Genomic DNA, 17,612 nt, shown 5'->3' on the forward strand with positions numbered 1-17,612 from the left:
CAGAAAACTGCAAACTACAGTGAAAACTTGAGAATGACTTAAAACTTGGATGTGAAAACATAGGATATAAGTATCAACAGTATTTTTAGTGAGCACTTCGTTAGTGTATCAGATACAGTAAAACACAAAGCCATAGAGGTGCCTTTATCTACACACACACAGTGTCTGACCATACAGCACTTAAGTTCTTTGACAAAAGGGAGCAAAGAAAAAGTAAGTATAACAAGAATGGAAAAACCAAACCCATGCTGTAACTAAGCCTCTCTTGGCTCTTTACCCTTACGAGGAGCAGCTGTGAATGGCATGAGACGCCTATATCAGCTCAGCCTGGAGGCATTCAGTAGTTTGACTGTGCCCTCTGCTGTTAACAGAAGCACTGAAAGGACTCACGTGTCCTGGAAACGGTCTCCAGGTGAACAGAAATTGATTTGTTTCTTGAATTGAACTCTTCTTCAAACTTGTCCAAGCACGATTGCAGCTGCAGGAGTGGAGGTAAGTGAGAAAATTATATGTTGTCTTTTATTTGCTTGTAAAAATACAGCCTTAAATGCCACAGAACAATGGGCAACTGTCTGTTACTTCAAACAGTTGGTTGGTTGCAGCCCCAAAAGAGACCTGGAATGGCTCAAAAGACAAGTGAGGGGTTGCAGAAGTCTTACATTATTTTGCAATAGAGGTATGAATCTGTTCATAAGAAGCCAAACACTAATGATAACAGCTAAATTATTTATAAAAAAGTAGAGGGGAGAAGAAACATTCACCTTTAGACTGTGAGACTACACTGGGTTACTTTTTCCTGAGCGTAAGGTACTGTCTGTGGGCAGAGGCTTTTGTATTTGTAGAGAGCCATTACAGCCTGTTCCTGCTCCCAAGCCCCAGAGAAATTCCATTACTGACCCTGAGACAAGGCCCTATGGCCTGTAACCCTAAGGATTGGCCACAAAAAGCATGGTATGTGCAAAAAGCATTGGCATTTGTTGGTCTGAAGTATTTGTGTGCTCACAGCAAACAGTACACTAAGTTAAATATCAGTGAAGGAAGTGTGAGAAGGTGAATGCTGAGTAGCATTTCTAATTCTTCCTTCTGGGCTCTGAATTTGCTTTAACTTACCCCTTGGAGCCTGTCGTTGATGCTGGAAATGAAGGTGCTTAACACTTCTCTAAAATGGAGGAGAAAAGAAAAATTAAAAGCCAGAAACACAGCAGGTATAGGACACACATGTAAGTTATGGAAGTAGTCAGAAATTGGAAATATCACATTTAAAAAATACATACATACATATATATATGTGTGTATGTATGTGTGTGTATATATATATATATAATATACACACACATACACATACATTACGCACACATATATATGTATTATTTTAATACATATTATTTTAACTCTGCTGATCCTGGCCTAGCATTTCTGCCTCTCATGGAAGTTCCAGGCATGTTTGCACAGCTGCATGTTGGCTGCTGGGTGCTATTGCTGTGCTGTCTGGTCCAGAAGGACCTGCTCTGGGTGGAGATGGAGTGCCAGTTGCTGAGATACATACATATTATATTTGGACTAAAATAGGTGTGGGGGGGAAAATAGGGAAAAGCTGCAGCATCAACAAAGGAAGAACATACAGCACAAGTCCTTTTCTCTTGAGATTACGCCTGTGGTTTCTGTTATCCATCCTTTGGAGTGGAGTGAGCCTATCAAGAACCAGGCTATATTCATGATTAACCTATCAAGCCAAAATGCACGGACTGTTGCTAAGCACAGTGATAGCTTATTTCCTCTCAGGAGTTTTGGGTCATTTTAAATTGATCATTTAGTCATCCAAATTACAGAGGTCAAAAAGGTGGAGGCCAGGTAGAGTGTAGCAGTGAGAAGCAGGCAAGGCTCCTGCAATTCTTTCCAGCATTTATGAAAAGAATAAGTTCATTTTGATCATCAGACACACAGGAGATGCAAACGGATAAATGATATATTTATTTCTGTGAAGGTAACACACCTATTTCGGTAAGCGTGCCTAAAATCTGAGCATGCATCTGTAGTATGGAAAGAAACATATTGAATTTAAAAAAGAAATGGAGGATAATTTAAGATTTCTGTCTGAACATTTAAAAACGCATGTCCATTCCTTACAATTTGGGTACAAATACAGAAATCCTCCCTTTTTCCAATGAGCACCAAGCACCACGTTTTTGCATTGTCAGAATCATGGTGCCTGTTGTAAAAGAGGAGGAGATGTGCAGTCTGATCTGATTCCAGGCTTTTAACAAAAACCTGTTTCACTTGGAATGTTACTTTACAAAATGTACAGAACGAAGAATTATTTATAGGTGTGCTGGGGAGCTTGCCATCTTTCATTTGAGATTGAAAAGACTGGCTTAATCCTTAAGTCATAGAGGTCTGATAGCTGCATTTAATTCTTACTGCTTGACAGAGGGCTCGTCATCAAATTGTACTTGGCTGTTATCAAAAACACACATAAAATCCTGCATACAAGTAACATTATAGGGATTTGTGTGGGTTTATGTTACAATCATCACATCTTCCTCTGCACACGAGTGTTCTTGGCAGCCTCCTCATCTGTCTCAAAGGTAAATGTCACACCAGGAGTCCCTTTGATGAGTCCCAATAAAGCCTATAAATTTTTTAGAACCACGCGCTTTCATAGAGAAGCAACACAGGAGGAAAAAAAAAAACGAACAAACCCCTGCTGACTAGAGAGAGAGAAGACAAAGGTAAATTCAGGTTATAGTTCTGGCTGTTCCTCGTGGCTTATGGCTGGAAGCATTACACAACTCTTGCTGCAGATAAACCCTATTCTTTTATCCTGCCACTCTTTGCAGTGAGAGATTGTCTAAAACCTGGAATATGCAGCTGTGCCGTGTCTAACTTTAAAAGAGGAGCTGCAGGGAGTGATAACAGACTTCACAGAAGGAGTTTGTGTGGGTACATACCGGTCGTATTTGTCCTTTATTTTGTTCTTATTTGCTTTGAAGTTTTCCAGGACTCTCATCCCCTGTCCTGCTCCAAAGCTAAGCAGCCCTTTTTCTTTCGTATCTTCATCAAATAGCTGTGGTTTTGCTTGGTATTTGGTAAAAATACTGGGCTCGCTCTGTTGCACAAAAGAAAGAAAAATGAAGTATAAAAATAATCAGAAAGTTGATTAGCAAAAAGCATTTGTGTACCAAGTACTTTGTATAAGCAGGGCTCATGGTGATTGGGTGTGACAGACTGGATGGGGATGCTGAAGTATCATGAGGTTATTGCTCACTGACTGTGCCTCGTTAGATGGGCTCAGTGGGTTGATGGTTGGGCTGGATGATCTTAGTGGTCTTTCCCACCCTTAACAGTTCTATGATTGGCTCCTTGTGGAACAGACACCCAACCTGAATTTCTTCAAACTCAGGCTTTTTCCTCACCCTCACTCTTTCCAGCTGATTGCTGTCATCAGCTGCATTGATATTTTTCCCTGTACGCTTAACACAGAGACTGCAAAAATGATTTCAGGGAGCTCCCTGCACATTAATCTAAAGAAAATCCTATTGAATTTCCTGCTAGTTGACATCCTTTGCTGCTGAACATCATCAGACTATAGCTCAGTTTTTCACATGTTTCACTGCTCTTTCATCTTGAAGAGCGAATTTCCTTTCCTGCGTCTGATGAAAAGCTACACAGTTAAAGGGCAAGCTCTTCAGCAAAGTGCAGGGACAGCGGATGGGATCTGGGACTGAACGGCTGCCTGGGGCTATGGAGCTGGCATGACTGTTTTTTTCCTAATCTTTGCTCCCAGGTGTCTTTATTTGGATCTGGCGTTATCTGCTAGTGAAGCAGGAGCTATTTTAGCGAGGCTGGTAACATCAGAAGCCACGTGCTACGGGAAGAAGATTTTGAGCACAGAAGCTCTTCATCCACAAGCATTTGGAGATCTGCCACAACAACAGTACTACAAGGTAACTCTGTGGAACTGAATACCTGTGTTTCTCCTGTGGAAAGCTAATAACAATTAACGCAGAGTTGTTCAAAGAGCAGACAACGCTTTCTACCTTACCTAGGGGATCTAAAGACTTCAGCTTGAGACTAATTTCACATTAGGTTGGTAATCAAAAAGAATCAAAGAAAATAATGCTTATCTCAATAATGGTCATTGATGAGAAATGGTATTTTTTTAGCTAACCAGGCTGCTTTCTAGTTGCTGTAACTATATACTCTTCTTACTGTATCAGAAGGTAACCGGGTTTGCCAAATGTTAGTACCTATTTCTGTATTCACTGCTAATTTTGGATGGTGGCTGTGTGCCTGGGCAGGGCTGAACGAGGGAGCAAAACTCACATCCTGGGAGTTGTGCTGGCCCAGCTGCACACCCAGCTCCAGCGGTGCTGCTGACTGCACATTCTCTGGGCAGAACTGGGAGCCGAAGAGCACCTGGGAATCACTCAGACTTGAGTAGTCACTCGGAGCACTGCTCCGGGAAAAGAGCTTGTTTGGCCTGAAATGGGGCAGAGAGAGGCTTGTGAGTATAAATAGCAAATTAATAGGTAGCATATGGCTGGACAGATTGATCTGGTTGTTAGAAAAAGTTCAAATGTAATGGCATGCTACTCTAAAGGTGTGTTGTAGCCTTAGGTGCTGTTTCTCAATAGCAGGTAGATGAAATCCATTCTTCCTCTCCATCCAACTGTGTCACCATGCAAAGCCTTTCCCCAGCCTGTCCATGAGAACAAAAATCTCACCATGTAACATATCCTAAAATGCATCAAGGAAGAAACAAACTGAATTAGTTCAAAGCAAAATGTTTGCTAATAAATCACAGAGGCTTTTTTTCTGATCAATTCTGGCAAAACAAGGATAAATGAACTGAGAATTACAGATCAAAATTAACGATGTAGGCTCTTAGGCAGGGTTTTCCTTCCATATCAAATCATATAACTAAAGGAAGAATAGAACAGGAGACTCATTTTTGTTTCTAACAAAAGATCATCACCCCAGTGTTTATTAGCAGTGACGTCTTCAGTTAATCTCCAGTTTTGGAAGGAGCCCAAACATCATACACAGAACAGAGAGAGCGTTTAGTGGGAGCCTGCTCAGCCTCCTCCATATAGCAGTGTTGGTGACAATACCATCTTAATGCTTTTGGCTTTGAGCTCACTGCATATGCTGAGCTGCAGGGCTTTGGCTGGCAATGTAAGTATCGCATCTCCTGCACTGTTTTTCTAAACCCATCCATCTTTTAACCAAAAAAGCTCCTTCTTAGTTTGAGGAAGGGTTTTTATGCTCTTTATGTATTGACAGTAAGGCACTTAGTTCCATAATCCCCTTTCAGTTATACCAAGTCTGGTATAACTGGAGCATGTCACGTCCCATAACCTGCTCCTCTGCTCAGTCCCTTGGCATTACCTAACGTCTGAATTACAAGATTCCAATACAAAGAGTTCTGTTGCTGACGTTCTGAGGAGCTCAGAGGACTTTACGAGCCATGTAACTCCCCAGGCTCACTCTGCGCTGATGCTATGACCAAAGAAGGCTATTGGCAGCCCTGGAGCTTCATTTTTCTGTTTTAAGCCTGCTCTCTTGGTGGTCAGTTTAGGAGTGATGACACTTTGCAAACTATGGGGGGAGATGAAACAGATGCCTCTTGGAGCACATTCACTCCCTTGAGCAGTGGAATTCTTTCTCCCCTGCTCAGCACTGCTGGCTGTGAATTTACTAACGAGGCCATCTGGGCAAGGCATCAGCCTGGCCACACGTGGCCCAGAACTCTCTGTGATGGTGAAATCAGACAACCACCTGACTGTTTCCTTCAGGATGCCTGAGCTTCACGGATGCGTGATCTGCTCTAAATATAAACCCTTCCTTATAAACAGCAAGAAAACATCCTCGCTATTTAATCCTGGTTAGCAGTCCCTCTTAGGTGATGCAGTAGTTCATCTTGGGAGAACTTTCAGCCTTCTGCTAAGATGAGCCTTTCCCTGTGCCATTCATGCATTTGTGCCAGGAGTGCTCCCAAAGCACTACTGTATGCATTCAAAGGAAGGGAAGGTTTTCATTTGTAAGATAGGCACCATCACAAGCTGCTGTCAGCTCCAAGATTGCTAACTTGTGCTCTGCTGACCGATGGGGCGGTTTCTTCTTCCCACCTAACTTTCTGCAAGGTATTGCGATATTGGCAACTGCCATCTACTGTAATATGAGCACGGCCTAAAAATCTGCAGCCCTCTGCATAGCTGGGGAGTCAGCTGGTTCTCTGCTGTCTCAGTTTCCTTGTCACTGGTGGGAATTCCTCCCCCTATCCCTAAAGATAAGTTGGATCTTTTTGAAGCTTCTTGCATGTTCCTGAGGTGCATTTAGCACATCCAAATACATGCTGAGCGTGGCCACACGCAAACAGATCGCCTTTCGTTTAAAGGTTCTGCCTTGCCCCAAAATAGCTGTCAGATGCAACAAACGGAGACATGCAGTGTGTAGTAAATCTTCTCTTCTTGTGTTCTCTTGATGTTTCTAGAATTGCCATGCCAAACCTTATAAATTGTCCTAGGCCTTATTAGTCTGTGGAAACAATTTGAACTCTGTTATTAGGTCCAACACCAAATGCTAAGAGTCAGCTGGAAAAGCAAACAGTCTTCTACAGTTTCCAAAGCAACATTTGTCTGTGATGCTGCTGGGATTGTATTTAGCCCCATCACCCACACCAAACCTGTGCCAATGTCCCTCCTCTTCCACAGCTCTGTGGGTGAAGCTCACCCTCTTTAAAGCCTCTTTCCTGAAGAAATCTTTCTCTCCTGGTAGTGATCTTAAGTAGTAGCAGTGCAGTACTATTGCTTTCCTCCTGCTTTCTATGCAAAAATCTCCCTGCCCTCTCATCTAGTGGCTAGGACTGCATCATAATAAATCCAACTGAAGAGCTGTGAGCTGCATTTCACCGGCTCTTTCTCACAGCTTTAGTCTGTATCTGTAGGAACTCTGCCATGCTGCTCTTGTCATTAGTTTTTGCTGCCTGCCAAAGTGTTCATCAAACAAGGATGAGCATTTGCACTGGGTGCAGAGAAGGAACTTCAGCATCCAGGGGGCTTGGAGGGCTTTAAATCAAGGAGGCTTAGCTGCTATTTCTGCTCCCAGCCATTTACCATCTCTGCTGGAGACTGCCAAAGCTTAACATTATTTTTCTGTTCTCTATCCTGTGGAACTCAGTGACCTGCTTGCTGCAAATCATTTGTTTCATTTCTACATTCATATCCTAAAAGGAATTTCTACAAAGTGATTTTGGCAGTGGCCCCAATGCATTAACCACAACAGGATTTCTTACAGCCGCCACCTCCAGTTTCCAGGTAGCAGGCTCAGAGTCCTTCTGCTCTTGCTTTAATTCTTCAAGGTCATTTTTACTTTCTATGAGCAACTCCATTATTCATTCCAACGTGATTCAATACCACCCAAACATTCCTCACCTTGGAAACCGCGTCGGCTCTTTTGTCCTGAGCGAGGAGCCAGCAGGCAGAGATTGCTGCAGCACAGCTGCATTTACTTACACATTTATCCCTGGCCATATTAGGAATTAGATCTCTGGAGACAGTTTTTGTCCCCCAGACTGAAGCTGTAGTCCAGCCTGTGCAGTTCTGTAAGGCTCAGGATTTTTTGAACTGCCCTGTCTTGGCTATCTCCTTCCTTTTCTGCTAATTCTTGGACCTTAAGGTGACTTCAGATTTTGTGGGTCTGCTGTATGGAATGGAATTTAATGAAATAATGGATCAAATGGAGGCTGTTACACTCGGAAATCTGTTCTCAAAGCAGAAATATGCCATAGAGAATAAATGGCACCAGTAGGCTTCATGTTGTAGCATCTTTTTCTGAGTTTAATATTTCTCTTCCGTATTTTCATCATGCATTGGCCTTACCCCCTCTCTGGCTGTCTGTCTGTTCCAGATGCCTTTTGAAATTGGTTCATTAGTAGTTATTTTGCCTTTAGTGTGTCACTGCTTTTCACACGGAACAAGAAAATTATAGCAACTTCAATTTAAAATTATAATACGTGGCTTCCCATCTTTACATTTTTAATGCTCTTTAATTTCTTAAAGGATGCCCTCTCATTTTCTTTACCATGCTATTTAACCACGTCAGCCTGGTACTGGTCCTTCTCACTCTGCCCTGATAGCTGCTCTGCATTTCTTCCGTGCTTCAGCTTGAGGTCTAAATAGTAATCTCTATGCCTCAGGCGAACTTACAGCCCTTTCTGCCACCCCCTTTAAATTCCTTTCTAACAAGCTTCTTTATTTCTACGTCAATGTCTTTTTGGAAATTAGACATTTCTGCAATGGATTTTTGGCTCCTGTTTCTCCTGCAGAGGTACTGACTCCAGTTCATTACTGTCACTTCTATGGCAGCACTATGAGAGTAATGGAGTAATACTCCAAACAAGGGTCTTATGCCCAGCCTGGGACCTAAGCAGGATGTGATTCTTCCCTGTGAGTTCTATCACTGAGCAGGTCTTAATGGTGCTGAAAACCTGGTTTTAGCACTGTGCCTATCCAATCAATAGAAGGCAAATTGAAGCATCAATGCTTTTGTGACCACTGTGCTCAGATCCCCTGTGATCTTCCTCCACATGCCCTTCTGGCCAGGCAGTCAGCGGTGCAGCTCTAATGCCACGCGTTCCCTAATTGTGTCTGGCATTTCAATCCCCCAGAATGGTGTTGTTTGTTGGTACACTTAAATAGACTCTCAGCTTTCTCCACAGCATAGCTGTCACTTTATCAGCATGACCTCTTCTCACCTTCTCAAATAATTGGCACCCTGATATTACAATTTCCAACTAGATAATCTCCCTTCTGATGGGTCTCTAGGATCGCTGTTATGTCAATAGTCATATATAAGAACAGGTGAAGTGGGGAGTTTGGCTCCCCTGTTGTATTTCTTGGGCTGCCAGCAGTTGCACATGTTTGATAGATTATGAATAAAACCCCAAGTTCCTGGTCTGTTCTGAGATGGAGGCAGAAAGGAAGCACTAGAGGTAACAGTGCAGAGCAGTGTTGGGCTTCTGCAGAAACTCTGTGGCCTTATTACATCACCGGAGTCCTGCATTGCTCATGGACCTGGTGGCAGCTGCTCTCAGAAGTGACATTTTTCATTGCCTGCTCAAGGAACAGACACTTTGAGGCATACCCTGTCAATACTATGTGCTGATTTTGTGTTTCATCTTGGAAGCTTTCTGAAAGGCAGTGCTATGCAATCTGTGTGTTATATCTTGCTGTAGTGAGAGAAGGATCTCTAGTAACAGGAGAAGCGAGCTGAGAGAAGCTATTAACACCTTTTCCCCATAGCTCAATTTTGTGCACACACTCCTAACTTTTTTTTTTTCCTTTAAAAGAAGTTAATTTGCCTTCTGAGTTCTCCTTTTAACTCCTCTAAAAGCTCTGCTTCATTCTCAGTGTTATTTCATGCCCTGCTTGACCTTCTCAATTCACTTGCAAAAAAAAGATGAAGTGCTGAGAAGCAGGTGTAAAAATCTCATCTGTGTTTCAATCGTGTGTGATTAGATTGGTTTAGAGGGAAGGCTTTAATAAAAGCAGGAAAAAAAGAAAACAAAACCAACCTGTAGGTATCAAGAAGACAATAGAACGATGCAATGCATATTTATGAAGGCTAAATTGTGACAGACATAAACATACTTTTCTCTGAGTTGGGTCCTCTTTGACCCCTGCATCTGTGCTAAACTCAATTAATTCATACCTATGCGACAAGTACTTTTATAATGGGGAAGGAACCTGCTATTATATATTCATTATCATCCATCATCACTGTAACATCAGGCCACATCTGAACGCTATGACTAGAACTGTGAATTTGAACAACAGTTAGTTAGTTATGTAAGTGGTTATTTAACTACCAGAGGATCAGAGGACGAAATTAATCAATTAGCTTCTCCAGAGTTAAATGAGGGATAAATCTGGCTCCGTTTTTAAGACAAGTGGTGCAAAGGTTGATATTCTGTTGTTTAAAACCTTTTTTTTTTTTCCTTCTTTTTTTTTAAATGCATTTTCTCGCTAGATGTTCAATACAAATCATATTTGTTGTTTCATTATGTATTGTAGATGTGGGGAGTTATAGCTGCTCTTTGACTTCTACTGGGGAAAAAAATCAGCCATGCGTATAAATGCAGTATATGGAATAATTTTAAAGTTACATAACGTGTAATGATATTGCAAATCGTGATTCATTTTATCTATCTTCTACGCGAGGCAAGAAGGGAACATTTAACTTATCTAATTAGACATGTTGCATAAGATAGGCCATAGGACTCTCCTGAATAAATTCCTGCTTGGAGCTTTCAGCAGGAAATAGAATAGCTTTCAGCAGAGCATCCAGTGTTGATTTTAGAATTCCCTACAACGGTAAATCTATCACAGTACTGAGTAAGCTGAGAGTAACGCAGACAGAAACAGAATCACAGAGTAGGTTAATTAGCCATAATTCAGCAGACCATGATTAACCACAGATTAATTCTAGGCATATTTCTTGTCATTCCTGCAGTCATTCCCCACTTTCGCAATACATTGACCATGTAATTATGGCAGTTTCTCCAACAGTTTCCAGAAGTAGGGAGTTGTAACAAAAAAAATGTTGGTACCTCCTGTTCCAGGCGATCCTGCTGGGTTACCTTCTAACTTATGTCCCTTGCAGAGTTCTACCTGTTCCTGTCTTAGGCCAGCCTGAGAGAGCAGCCTGAAAGCCACCAAAAAGATGAGCATAGGCAGGCACGGTGGCTGTTCCTCTTTCCATATTTCACTGTGTTACACCATGTTTTCAGGAGTATTCAACTCAGGCAGTATAACCTATTTCTCACCATGATCCCTGTTTATACATTCTGAATTCAAGTCAGTGGACCACTAAAGTGCTTTTGAGTAAATGCTCTTAAACACTCAATATGTTGCCATTCCCAGGAATGCTTTATATTGGCAGTGCAAAACCTCAGAACTATTTGATGCTCTAACCAGTTATACGTCAGGAAGGAGCTTTTTGTATTTATAACATCCTCATCATCTTAATTCCTTAGAGAGGCTGTTGTACTTAAAGGCTCTGATGGCTGTGTGTGATGGGTGTGAAAACGCATGGCACTTACCCAGAGGCTGTGGGAGTGCTGAGCATCTCCTTGATATTCCAGATGTTTAAATTCATTCCCCCCCACCTCAAGATTAACTGTTAGAAAAGAAAAATACAAGAGCTATTGATCCTGCATACAGGCACCTGTGGGGGTGCAGGCTGCACTGCAGTGGCAGCAGCCAACCTGCAGCCTGGTCACCCTGCAACCAGCGTGTTTTTGGGGCTGAGGTGAGGAATGCGTCCCCTGGGCTCTGTCCCCAAGAAACTCATGTACTGCCTGAGCAGTTTGAGTATTACAGGCTCCCTCAGGACACAGCACAGCTGCTGTGCATGGAGCGCGGCCTAGTGAGGCCTAGACAACATGGCTGCCACGGCCAACATGGCTGACGCAGCCAGTGTGGCTGCTGGAGCTGGGCCTGCAGGCTGCTCACAGAACTGGGTTCTCAGCTGTCCCCATACATGTGGGACCCACCCCAGTGCTGTGTAAAAAGGAGGTGCTTGAGCCTGGGGACCCTTGGCTGCTTGGTGCAGCAGGTTGGGGTGCATTGTGCCCGAGGGCTGTGCAGTCCCCAGTGTCAGCAGCACTCTCAGAAATGCAGCGCAGCTTAATTTTACTTGCTACTCTGACAGAAATAACCTATGATGGAAACGTGCCCTGAAGAAAGACTCTCAAATATGGTTTCACAGGAATTTTTATCCTCCTTGTCTTCAGAAATGGAAAATGGGCACGTTTGCTTGCTTATTTTTTCCCCTTTTAATTCAAAGCTATATTAATGCCAGTTAAGCTGTTTGTTTGCCAGTTCTGAAGGTGCTCCATAAGCAACAGAATGCTGCAGAAATGAAGCTGCTATAAATTTGAAGATAGATTAGAGGGGTTCATCGCATCCCCTTCAAACTCCTCTTGCCTGGAGAGAGATTTTAGCAGTAATGCAGCCCGGAGCTGCAAGGTGTCAAAACAATAACTATGCTGTGTTTCCTTAACAAATCCTGCAGAACTTAAGCCTTGACTTGAAGAATTATGGACTTTTACCCTTCACAGACATCTTGGAGCAAATCTGCTGCACTGTCTTTGCTTATAACAACAGAGTTACATCTGTATAAATAGCTCAAATTTATTTCTGTGGTCGTTAACTCTTGCCTGTGCGATGATTCTGTGGTAGGAAGCTTTTCTAGGACTGAAACAGAAGCTGTGCTCCCACTGCAATGGTCTGATAGTCAAACTGTCTAAGGATGGAAGCCCAGCTTTCCTCCAGAGAGCACTGCTGCAGAGATATCTGTGGATATGGCACCAGTTGAGTAAAGGAAGGGTTTGGTATGCTTTGTACAGCTTGAGTGTGCAGGGCAATGCCCAGCACTGCTATTGCTGCTTGGAGGTCAGATGTGTCCCTGAATCACTGTTGGTTTTTCCATCCTTTTATTGGAAAATCTAGAACTCCATTTGTAGGAGCCCATAGGGCCTCCTACCTCTTACAGCACTGTTATTAGGAAAGGATTTGCTGGCGCTTTGTGTGTGAGCCATAGGAATCGGTGCGTTATTTTAAGTTATTATGCAGGACTATTCATGTTTCTGATGTGGCTGGAGCTTTCTGGTTTGAGCGTCTACAAAATTTGTGGAATATGGTAAATGAGATTTTGTATTCCATCTCTCCTGACAACAGAAAGAAATTTCTATAAGAAAACACATTTTTTTAATTATAGGTTTGACAGCTAGCTCCAGTCCCAGTCTCCCTCATCCATAACACAGCTCTGTGGAGATCAGAAGTGTTGCCAGGTGCTGGCTTGTAGAATTCCTCCTATCTGGAGTAACAGACTGTGCTTCTAGCATTAGGGAGTCTGGCCAGACACTTGAAGACTTTCATTTAGTAAAAATTAGAAGAACATATCAGGAGACAGGCAGCAATATACCTTGTACGTCCCTCAGCTGGTTTTCTTTGATTTGTTAGCATTTCATTAGCAACTCACATGAGCTCTTCGCTTAATAATGTGTCAGTCTTAAGCAGTCAGGGCTATCATTTGTTTTGCCTTTTTGCCTGAAGATTTCAACACCCATCCCAAGGCATTCTTGGCTCTTGTCTTGGATGCTCTCTTCCCCTCATTTGGTTGGGATTCTGCTCCGGTGCCCAAAAGTGGAGAGAGAAAATAATGAGCAATCCAGACTTTTAGGAAAGGTCGCAGATTCTTCTCAATTGAAACAGTCAAGTCAAGTGGTGCTGTGGTCTGTGGATGCACCCTAAACTCCCCAGTCACACGAAAGAGACTTGGGTGCTAATAAAAGAGGCAGGCTGACGGTAGGGCTGCAGGAAATGTCACCGCAGTGGGGACACACAACAGCAAAGTGCTAAGGTGCAGCTGGCATGGCCTTGCACTTGGAAAGGGCAGTTCCAAGCACTGGCACCCATTCTGCAGCCTGCCACGTTGGAAGGGAATGCTGCAGAAGAGTGTCAGCCTGCTGGTGACTCAGTGCCTGATTTATCCTCTCCATGCCGTGCTCCCATGGGACGAGTTCATTAATCAGGTCTGTGTTTCCAGTGCAACATTGTGATTTAGGGTTGCATGTGACAAAAGTTGGGATGAGTGAAGTTCTTAGGAGCCTCGGTGGCTTCTGGAAAGGACAGGTAGGCTATGGAGGGGTACCATACCTGTCCCACCAAGGCATTTTAGGGGTGTTGTGAAAGTGCAGTTTGCTGCTATATTCACAGCAGAGTGCCAGAGCCCTGCATCTGCTGTGCTCAGAGGACAGGATCCCCCTATCCAGCCCCCAGACCTCCCAGCACAGCACAAATCACCTTGTCCTGCTGCTGGCGAGTCCCCCCAGCTGCTACAAGCCTCAATACTCAATTTAGGGCCCCGTGTTGATGCAGGCTCTAGCACAGGAGTGTTTCTATGGCAACTCCAGAGGTGGATGCAAAGATGCTTCAAGCATCAGAGGTACCACCAGCCCAAGTATCCCAGGATATTTCTCCCAAAACACAGCAAGCACTTCTTCTCTGAATTGTGCCCAACTTTTTCCATGCAGTGCCCTGGCACGTGCACAGCCTGATGCAGCAGCACACTGGTCCTCCTCTCTGAAAGGTCAGGTGCTCACGTTTGATATTTACCCCGGCCCATGAGATTTTTTTCTAATGTCATCTCATTAAAAGACTGAATCTCTCACCTGCATCTGTTCTGGCCTTTCTGTGCTTTAGAGAGTGCGACTTTGCATGGAGTTAAAACCAAAAAGGCTCAAGCAAGTGCTAAGCAAGCTGGGGCAACCCATGTTCCCCCCCACAGCAGGACGACATGACTGCAGCAAGCTAAAACTTCACATTTCATTTATTTGAGGTGCTACATCACCTCCTAGGCACTGAGCTACATGGCACCTCTGCGCTACATGAGACATCAACTGGGTCTACAACGACACAGCACTCACTGCTACACACATGGCACGGACACGGTGCCGGATGGGGCAGCATGGCCAGCGACAGCCCTACCTCCACGGCTCCCCACTCCAGCAGCCTCGGCCCTCCCTGGGCACCAGGACTTGCCCCTGGGCTCCACTGCTGTGGGAGCCTGGAGGGGTTTCAGACGTGTCGCAAGAAACCATGGCTGCTGCAGTACTTGGTGTCGTGGGATGGCAGCTTCCTGGAGCCGTGCACACCCTGTCCCCGTCTTCAGGCACTTGATGCTCTGCTGGGGCTGCTCCCCAGGCTGTAGAGCTGTTATCAGGGTGCATCACGCAGGCAGAGAGCCTCGACAGCTCCACTGGGGCCCTGGGCCACCCCACCGATGACGAAGAGCAGGTCAGGGGCTGGGCAGCTGGAGCAGGAGCAGCGGCCAGTGGGCATGGGGGGCAGCAGCTCCCACCTCTTCCGTGTGAGGCTGAACCCTTCCACTGAGTCCAGCGGGCATGACTGGTTCCCTGCAAGAGATGGCACGGCCTGAGCCCTTTCCATACACCCCTGGGCTCTGCTGTACTGAAGTAATTATGCAGGGGCTCAGCAGGATTAACAGCATCCCCTGGGAGAGAGCTGCTGGCACCAATGCCGCACCATGGTTCTGCCCCTGGCTGGCACTGTGGCATCTCAAGTTGCCCAGAGCCCGCGAGGCTGGGGTGCTGCAGCTGCCCTCGGCAGCCCTCTCCAGCTGCTTCCTGCTGCTGAGCAGCAGTGCTGACCTTTCCCCAGCTCTCCCGGGAGCAGGATGCAATGCTGCAGCTCTGTGCAGATGGAGCCCAGGAAGGACAGGTTTTCATGCACTGAGAGCCCATTCCCCACCACAGCAGCACCGGTCAGCATTACCAAGGCCGCCCATGGCCACCACGTATCCTCCCAGGCAGCTGGCAACGAAGTCAGCTCTCTTCTCTCTCATGCGGATGGCACGGCTGGGCTTGCACCATGCACCTGCCAGGGAGAGGCTGTCAGCATCACTGTGGACTCCAGAACACGGGCAGCACTCCTTCCCTGTCTGAGCCTCACCCTGTGCTGGGTCAAACATCTCCACGGTGTTAACAAAGTGGGGTCGGGAGTAGAAGTTGTGTGGCCCTGGCTGCTGCAGCCCCCCCAGGCTGAAGAAGATGCTGTCAGCCATGGCACAGGAGGCGAAGGCGCGGCGGCTGGGCACGCTGGGGTAGCGCATCCAGCTCTTTGTCTCCAGGTCAAAAGCCTCGAAGGCGGTGACGGGCAGCTTGCCCTGCCGGCCCCCTGTGTGTGGATGAAATGAGAGCTGGTGATACCAGAGGGGCAGCTGGCATCACCAGCGATGCCCAGCAGAAGGGTCTGCATGGAGCAACCTGAGGCCGTGCCAGGGCCTTGGGGCAATGCCTCCATCTGGACAGGCTTCTGGGATTGCCTACCTACCCAAGACGAAGATCTTGTTGCCCTGCAGGAAGGCAGAGGCCCCATAGCACGGTGTGGGCATGGAGGGCAGCGGCTGCCAGTGGTCCTTTGCCAGGTCATAGACACGGACCAGCGCCTGCGGAGAGGTGTCTGCTCCCATTCCCCCCAGCACATAGACAGCACCATCTGTGGAACCAGCAGAGGTGAGGGGGAGACAGCTAACACAGCTGGGCAGTGCCTTGACCCCGCTTGGACCCTCGCCCGCCCCATCCACCCTGCCTGGAGCAGAGCACCAGGGCCATTGGTTCTAATTATTCCCAGCAGCACCATCTCCCTGGAGACACCATGGCAACGCTGCCATGCTGCCAAATCCTGCTCCGCTGCCGGCACCCCTGCCTGCACCCATCACAGCTCCACTGGCTGCTGCCCCAAGGTAACACCACAGCATCCCCAGCCCAGAGCAAACGCGTGCATCCTCCATGGGACTCCCACACAATAGCTGTGCTGAGCCTTGGAGGCAAAGTTTGGGCAGGACATGTCACCTACCTCGCTGCACGGCCGCGATGCCCATGGAGGGCTGTGCCAGCGCTGCCTTCTTCTCCCACCTGCCCTCATCCACATGGTAGATCTCGACAGAGGCGAGGGGGCTCTGCGTGGCATCCACACCACCCACTGCCAGGATCTGTTTGCCCACGGCGAGGGTGGCAGCACCAGCCCGTGGCGTGGGCAGCGGAGGGAGTGCGGTCCAGCGCTCGGCCTGGAGGTCAAGAACCTCGGCAGCTCCCAGGGCTCTCCCGTTGCCTCCGCAGCCCCCCAGCACGAAGAGCTGCCCGTCGTGGTGCGCTGCGCTGCAGTACACGCGCCGCGTGGGCATGGAGGGGAAGGAGACCCACGTAAAGGCACCTGCACTTGATGCCGCCATGGGATGGCTCAGCCACCCTGGGGGTCCCTGGGCCCAAGCCCCACCGTGCCACCCATCCGGCCCACGGCAGTGGTGGGTCTTGACTCGGCTGCCGCCAGGCTCCTACAAAGAGAGCAGCAGTAGGGTCAGCACTGGGCACCAACTGCTGCTCCTGTCCCTGTGATCCAGAACCTGGCTTGGTGTCACAGCGTGCTGCTGTGCTCCCAGTGCACCACCCGCATCCTCTGGGGCTCCCACACCTGGATGATCCCAGCGCTCATCCTGCACACCCGGCCATCCCACGCCCCGGGGCTTCAGTGCCCAGCCCATCTCCGCAGGGCACCAGCTTCCCGTGGCTCTGTTGGTCCCCGCGGGGCATCCGCTCCCGATGCTCCCGGCTCATCTCCCGCACCCTCCGGTGCTCTCGCTCCCCAGGGCTCCCGGTGCACATCTCGGACCCCCAAAGCTCCCGCTCCCCGCTCTCCCGTCCGCAGCCCTCACTCCCGGAGCCGTCCCGCCCCGGACCGGTCCCGCCGCCCTGGAGCGGGTCGGTCACCGCGCAGCTCTCACCTCGCCGCCCGTTCCGCCCGCTCCCCGCTCCGCGCCGCCGCTCCGCTCCGCTCCGCGCGGGTCCCGCCCGCTGCCGGTGGAGGCGGCGCCGCGCCCGCCCGGCCCCCCCGGATCTGTTCCCGGCCCCGATCCCCGGTGCCCCCGACGCCCTGCGCGGATCACGAGAGGGCAGGGCATGGAGACCACCCTGAGCACCGGGGCTCGCCCGCAGGAGACCCCCGGGGTCGGTGCCGCTCAGCGACGGC

At 47.4% G+C, this 17,612-nt stretch overlaps 2 protein-coding genes across 2 annotated transcripts in view; both read right to left on the minus strand.

Annotated features, from left to right (window-relative positions):
- Positions 1-14,256, minus strand: part of CCDC36 (coiled-coil domain containing 36) — a 21,688-nt gene extending 7,432 nt beyond the window's left edge. The window contains exons 1-5 of the mRNA XM_015875385.2: positions 11,102-14,256; positions 4,324-4,480; positions 2,949-3,106; positions 1,111-1,159; positions 391-478 (exon numbers count right to left, since the gene is read on the minus strand). Of these exons, the coding sequence (XP_015730871.1) occupies positions 391-478; positions 1,111-1,159; positions 2,949-3,106; positions 4,324-4,480; positions 11,102-11,157 (508 nt within the window). The 5' untranslated portion in view covers positions 11,158-14,256. The remainder of the gene's footprint in view (positions 1-390; positions 479-1,110; positions 1,160-2,948; positions 3,107-4,323; positions 4,481-11,101) is intronic.
- Positions 14,257-14,376: 120 nt separating this feature from the next.
- Positions 14,377-17,403, minus strand: KLHDC8B (kelch domain containing 8B). The gene is made up of 6 exons (XM_015875388.1): positions 17,368-17,403; positions 16,443-16,920; positions 15,918-16,082; positions 15,537-15,761; positions 15,360-15,461; positions 14,377-14,980 (listed from the first exon to the last, which is right to left on the minus strand). Exons 2-6 carry the CDS (start codon positions 16,816-16,818, stop codon positions 14,784-14,786), a joined length of 1,065 nt encoding a protein of 354 aa, XP_015730874.1. The 5' UTR covers positions 16,819-16,920; positions 17,368-17,403; the 3' UTR covers positions 14,377-14,783.
- Positions 17,404-17,612: the final 209 nt, after the last annotated feature.

This window comes from Coturnix japonica, chromosome 12 (genome assembly GCF_001577835.2).
Source record: "Coturnix japonica isolate 7356 chromosome 12, Coturnix japonica 2.1, whole genome shotgun sequence".
Taxonomy (NCBI): Eukaryota; Metazoa; Chordata; class Aves; order Galliformes; family Phasianidae; genus Coturnix; species Coturnix japonica.

What these genes read in the sequence shown, in the direction of transcription:
- KLHDC8B (XM_015875388.1), bottom strand. Translation starts at nt 16,818, where the DNA reads ATGGCGGCATCAAGTGCAGGTGCCTTTACGTGGGTCTCCTTCCCCTCC. An exon ending in GATGTTTGACCCAGCACAGG is followed by an intron (nt 15,462 to 15,536) that starts GTGAGGCTCAGA and finishes TCTCCCTGGCAG; the next exon opens with GTGCATGGTGCAAGCCCAGC. An exon ending in GGTGGCCATGGGCGGCCTTG is followed by an intron (nt 14,981 to 15,359) that starts GTAATGCTGACC and finishes CATCTCTTGCAG; the next exon opens with GGAACCAGTCATGCCCGCTG.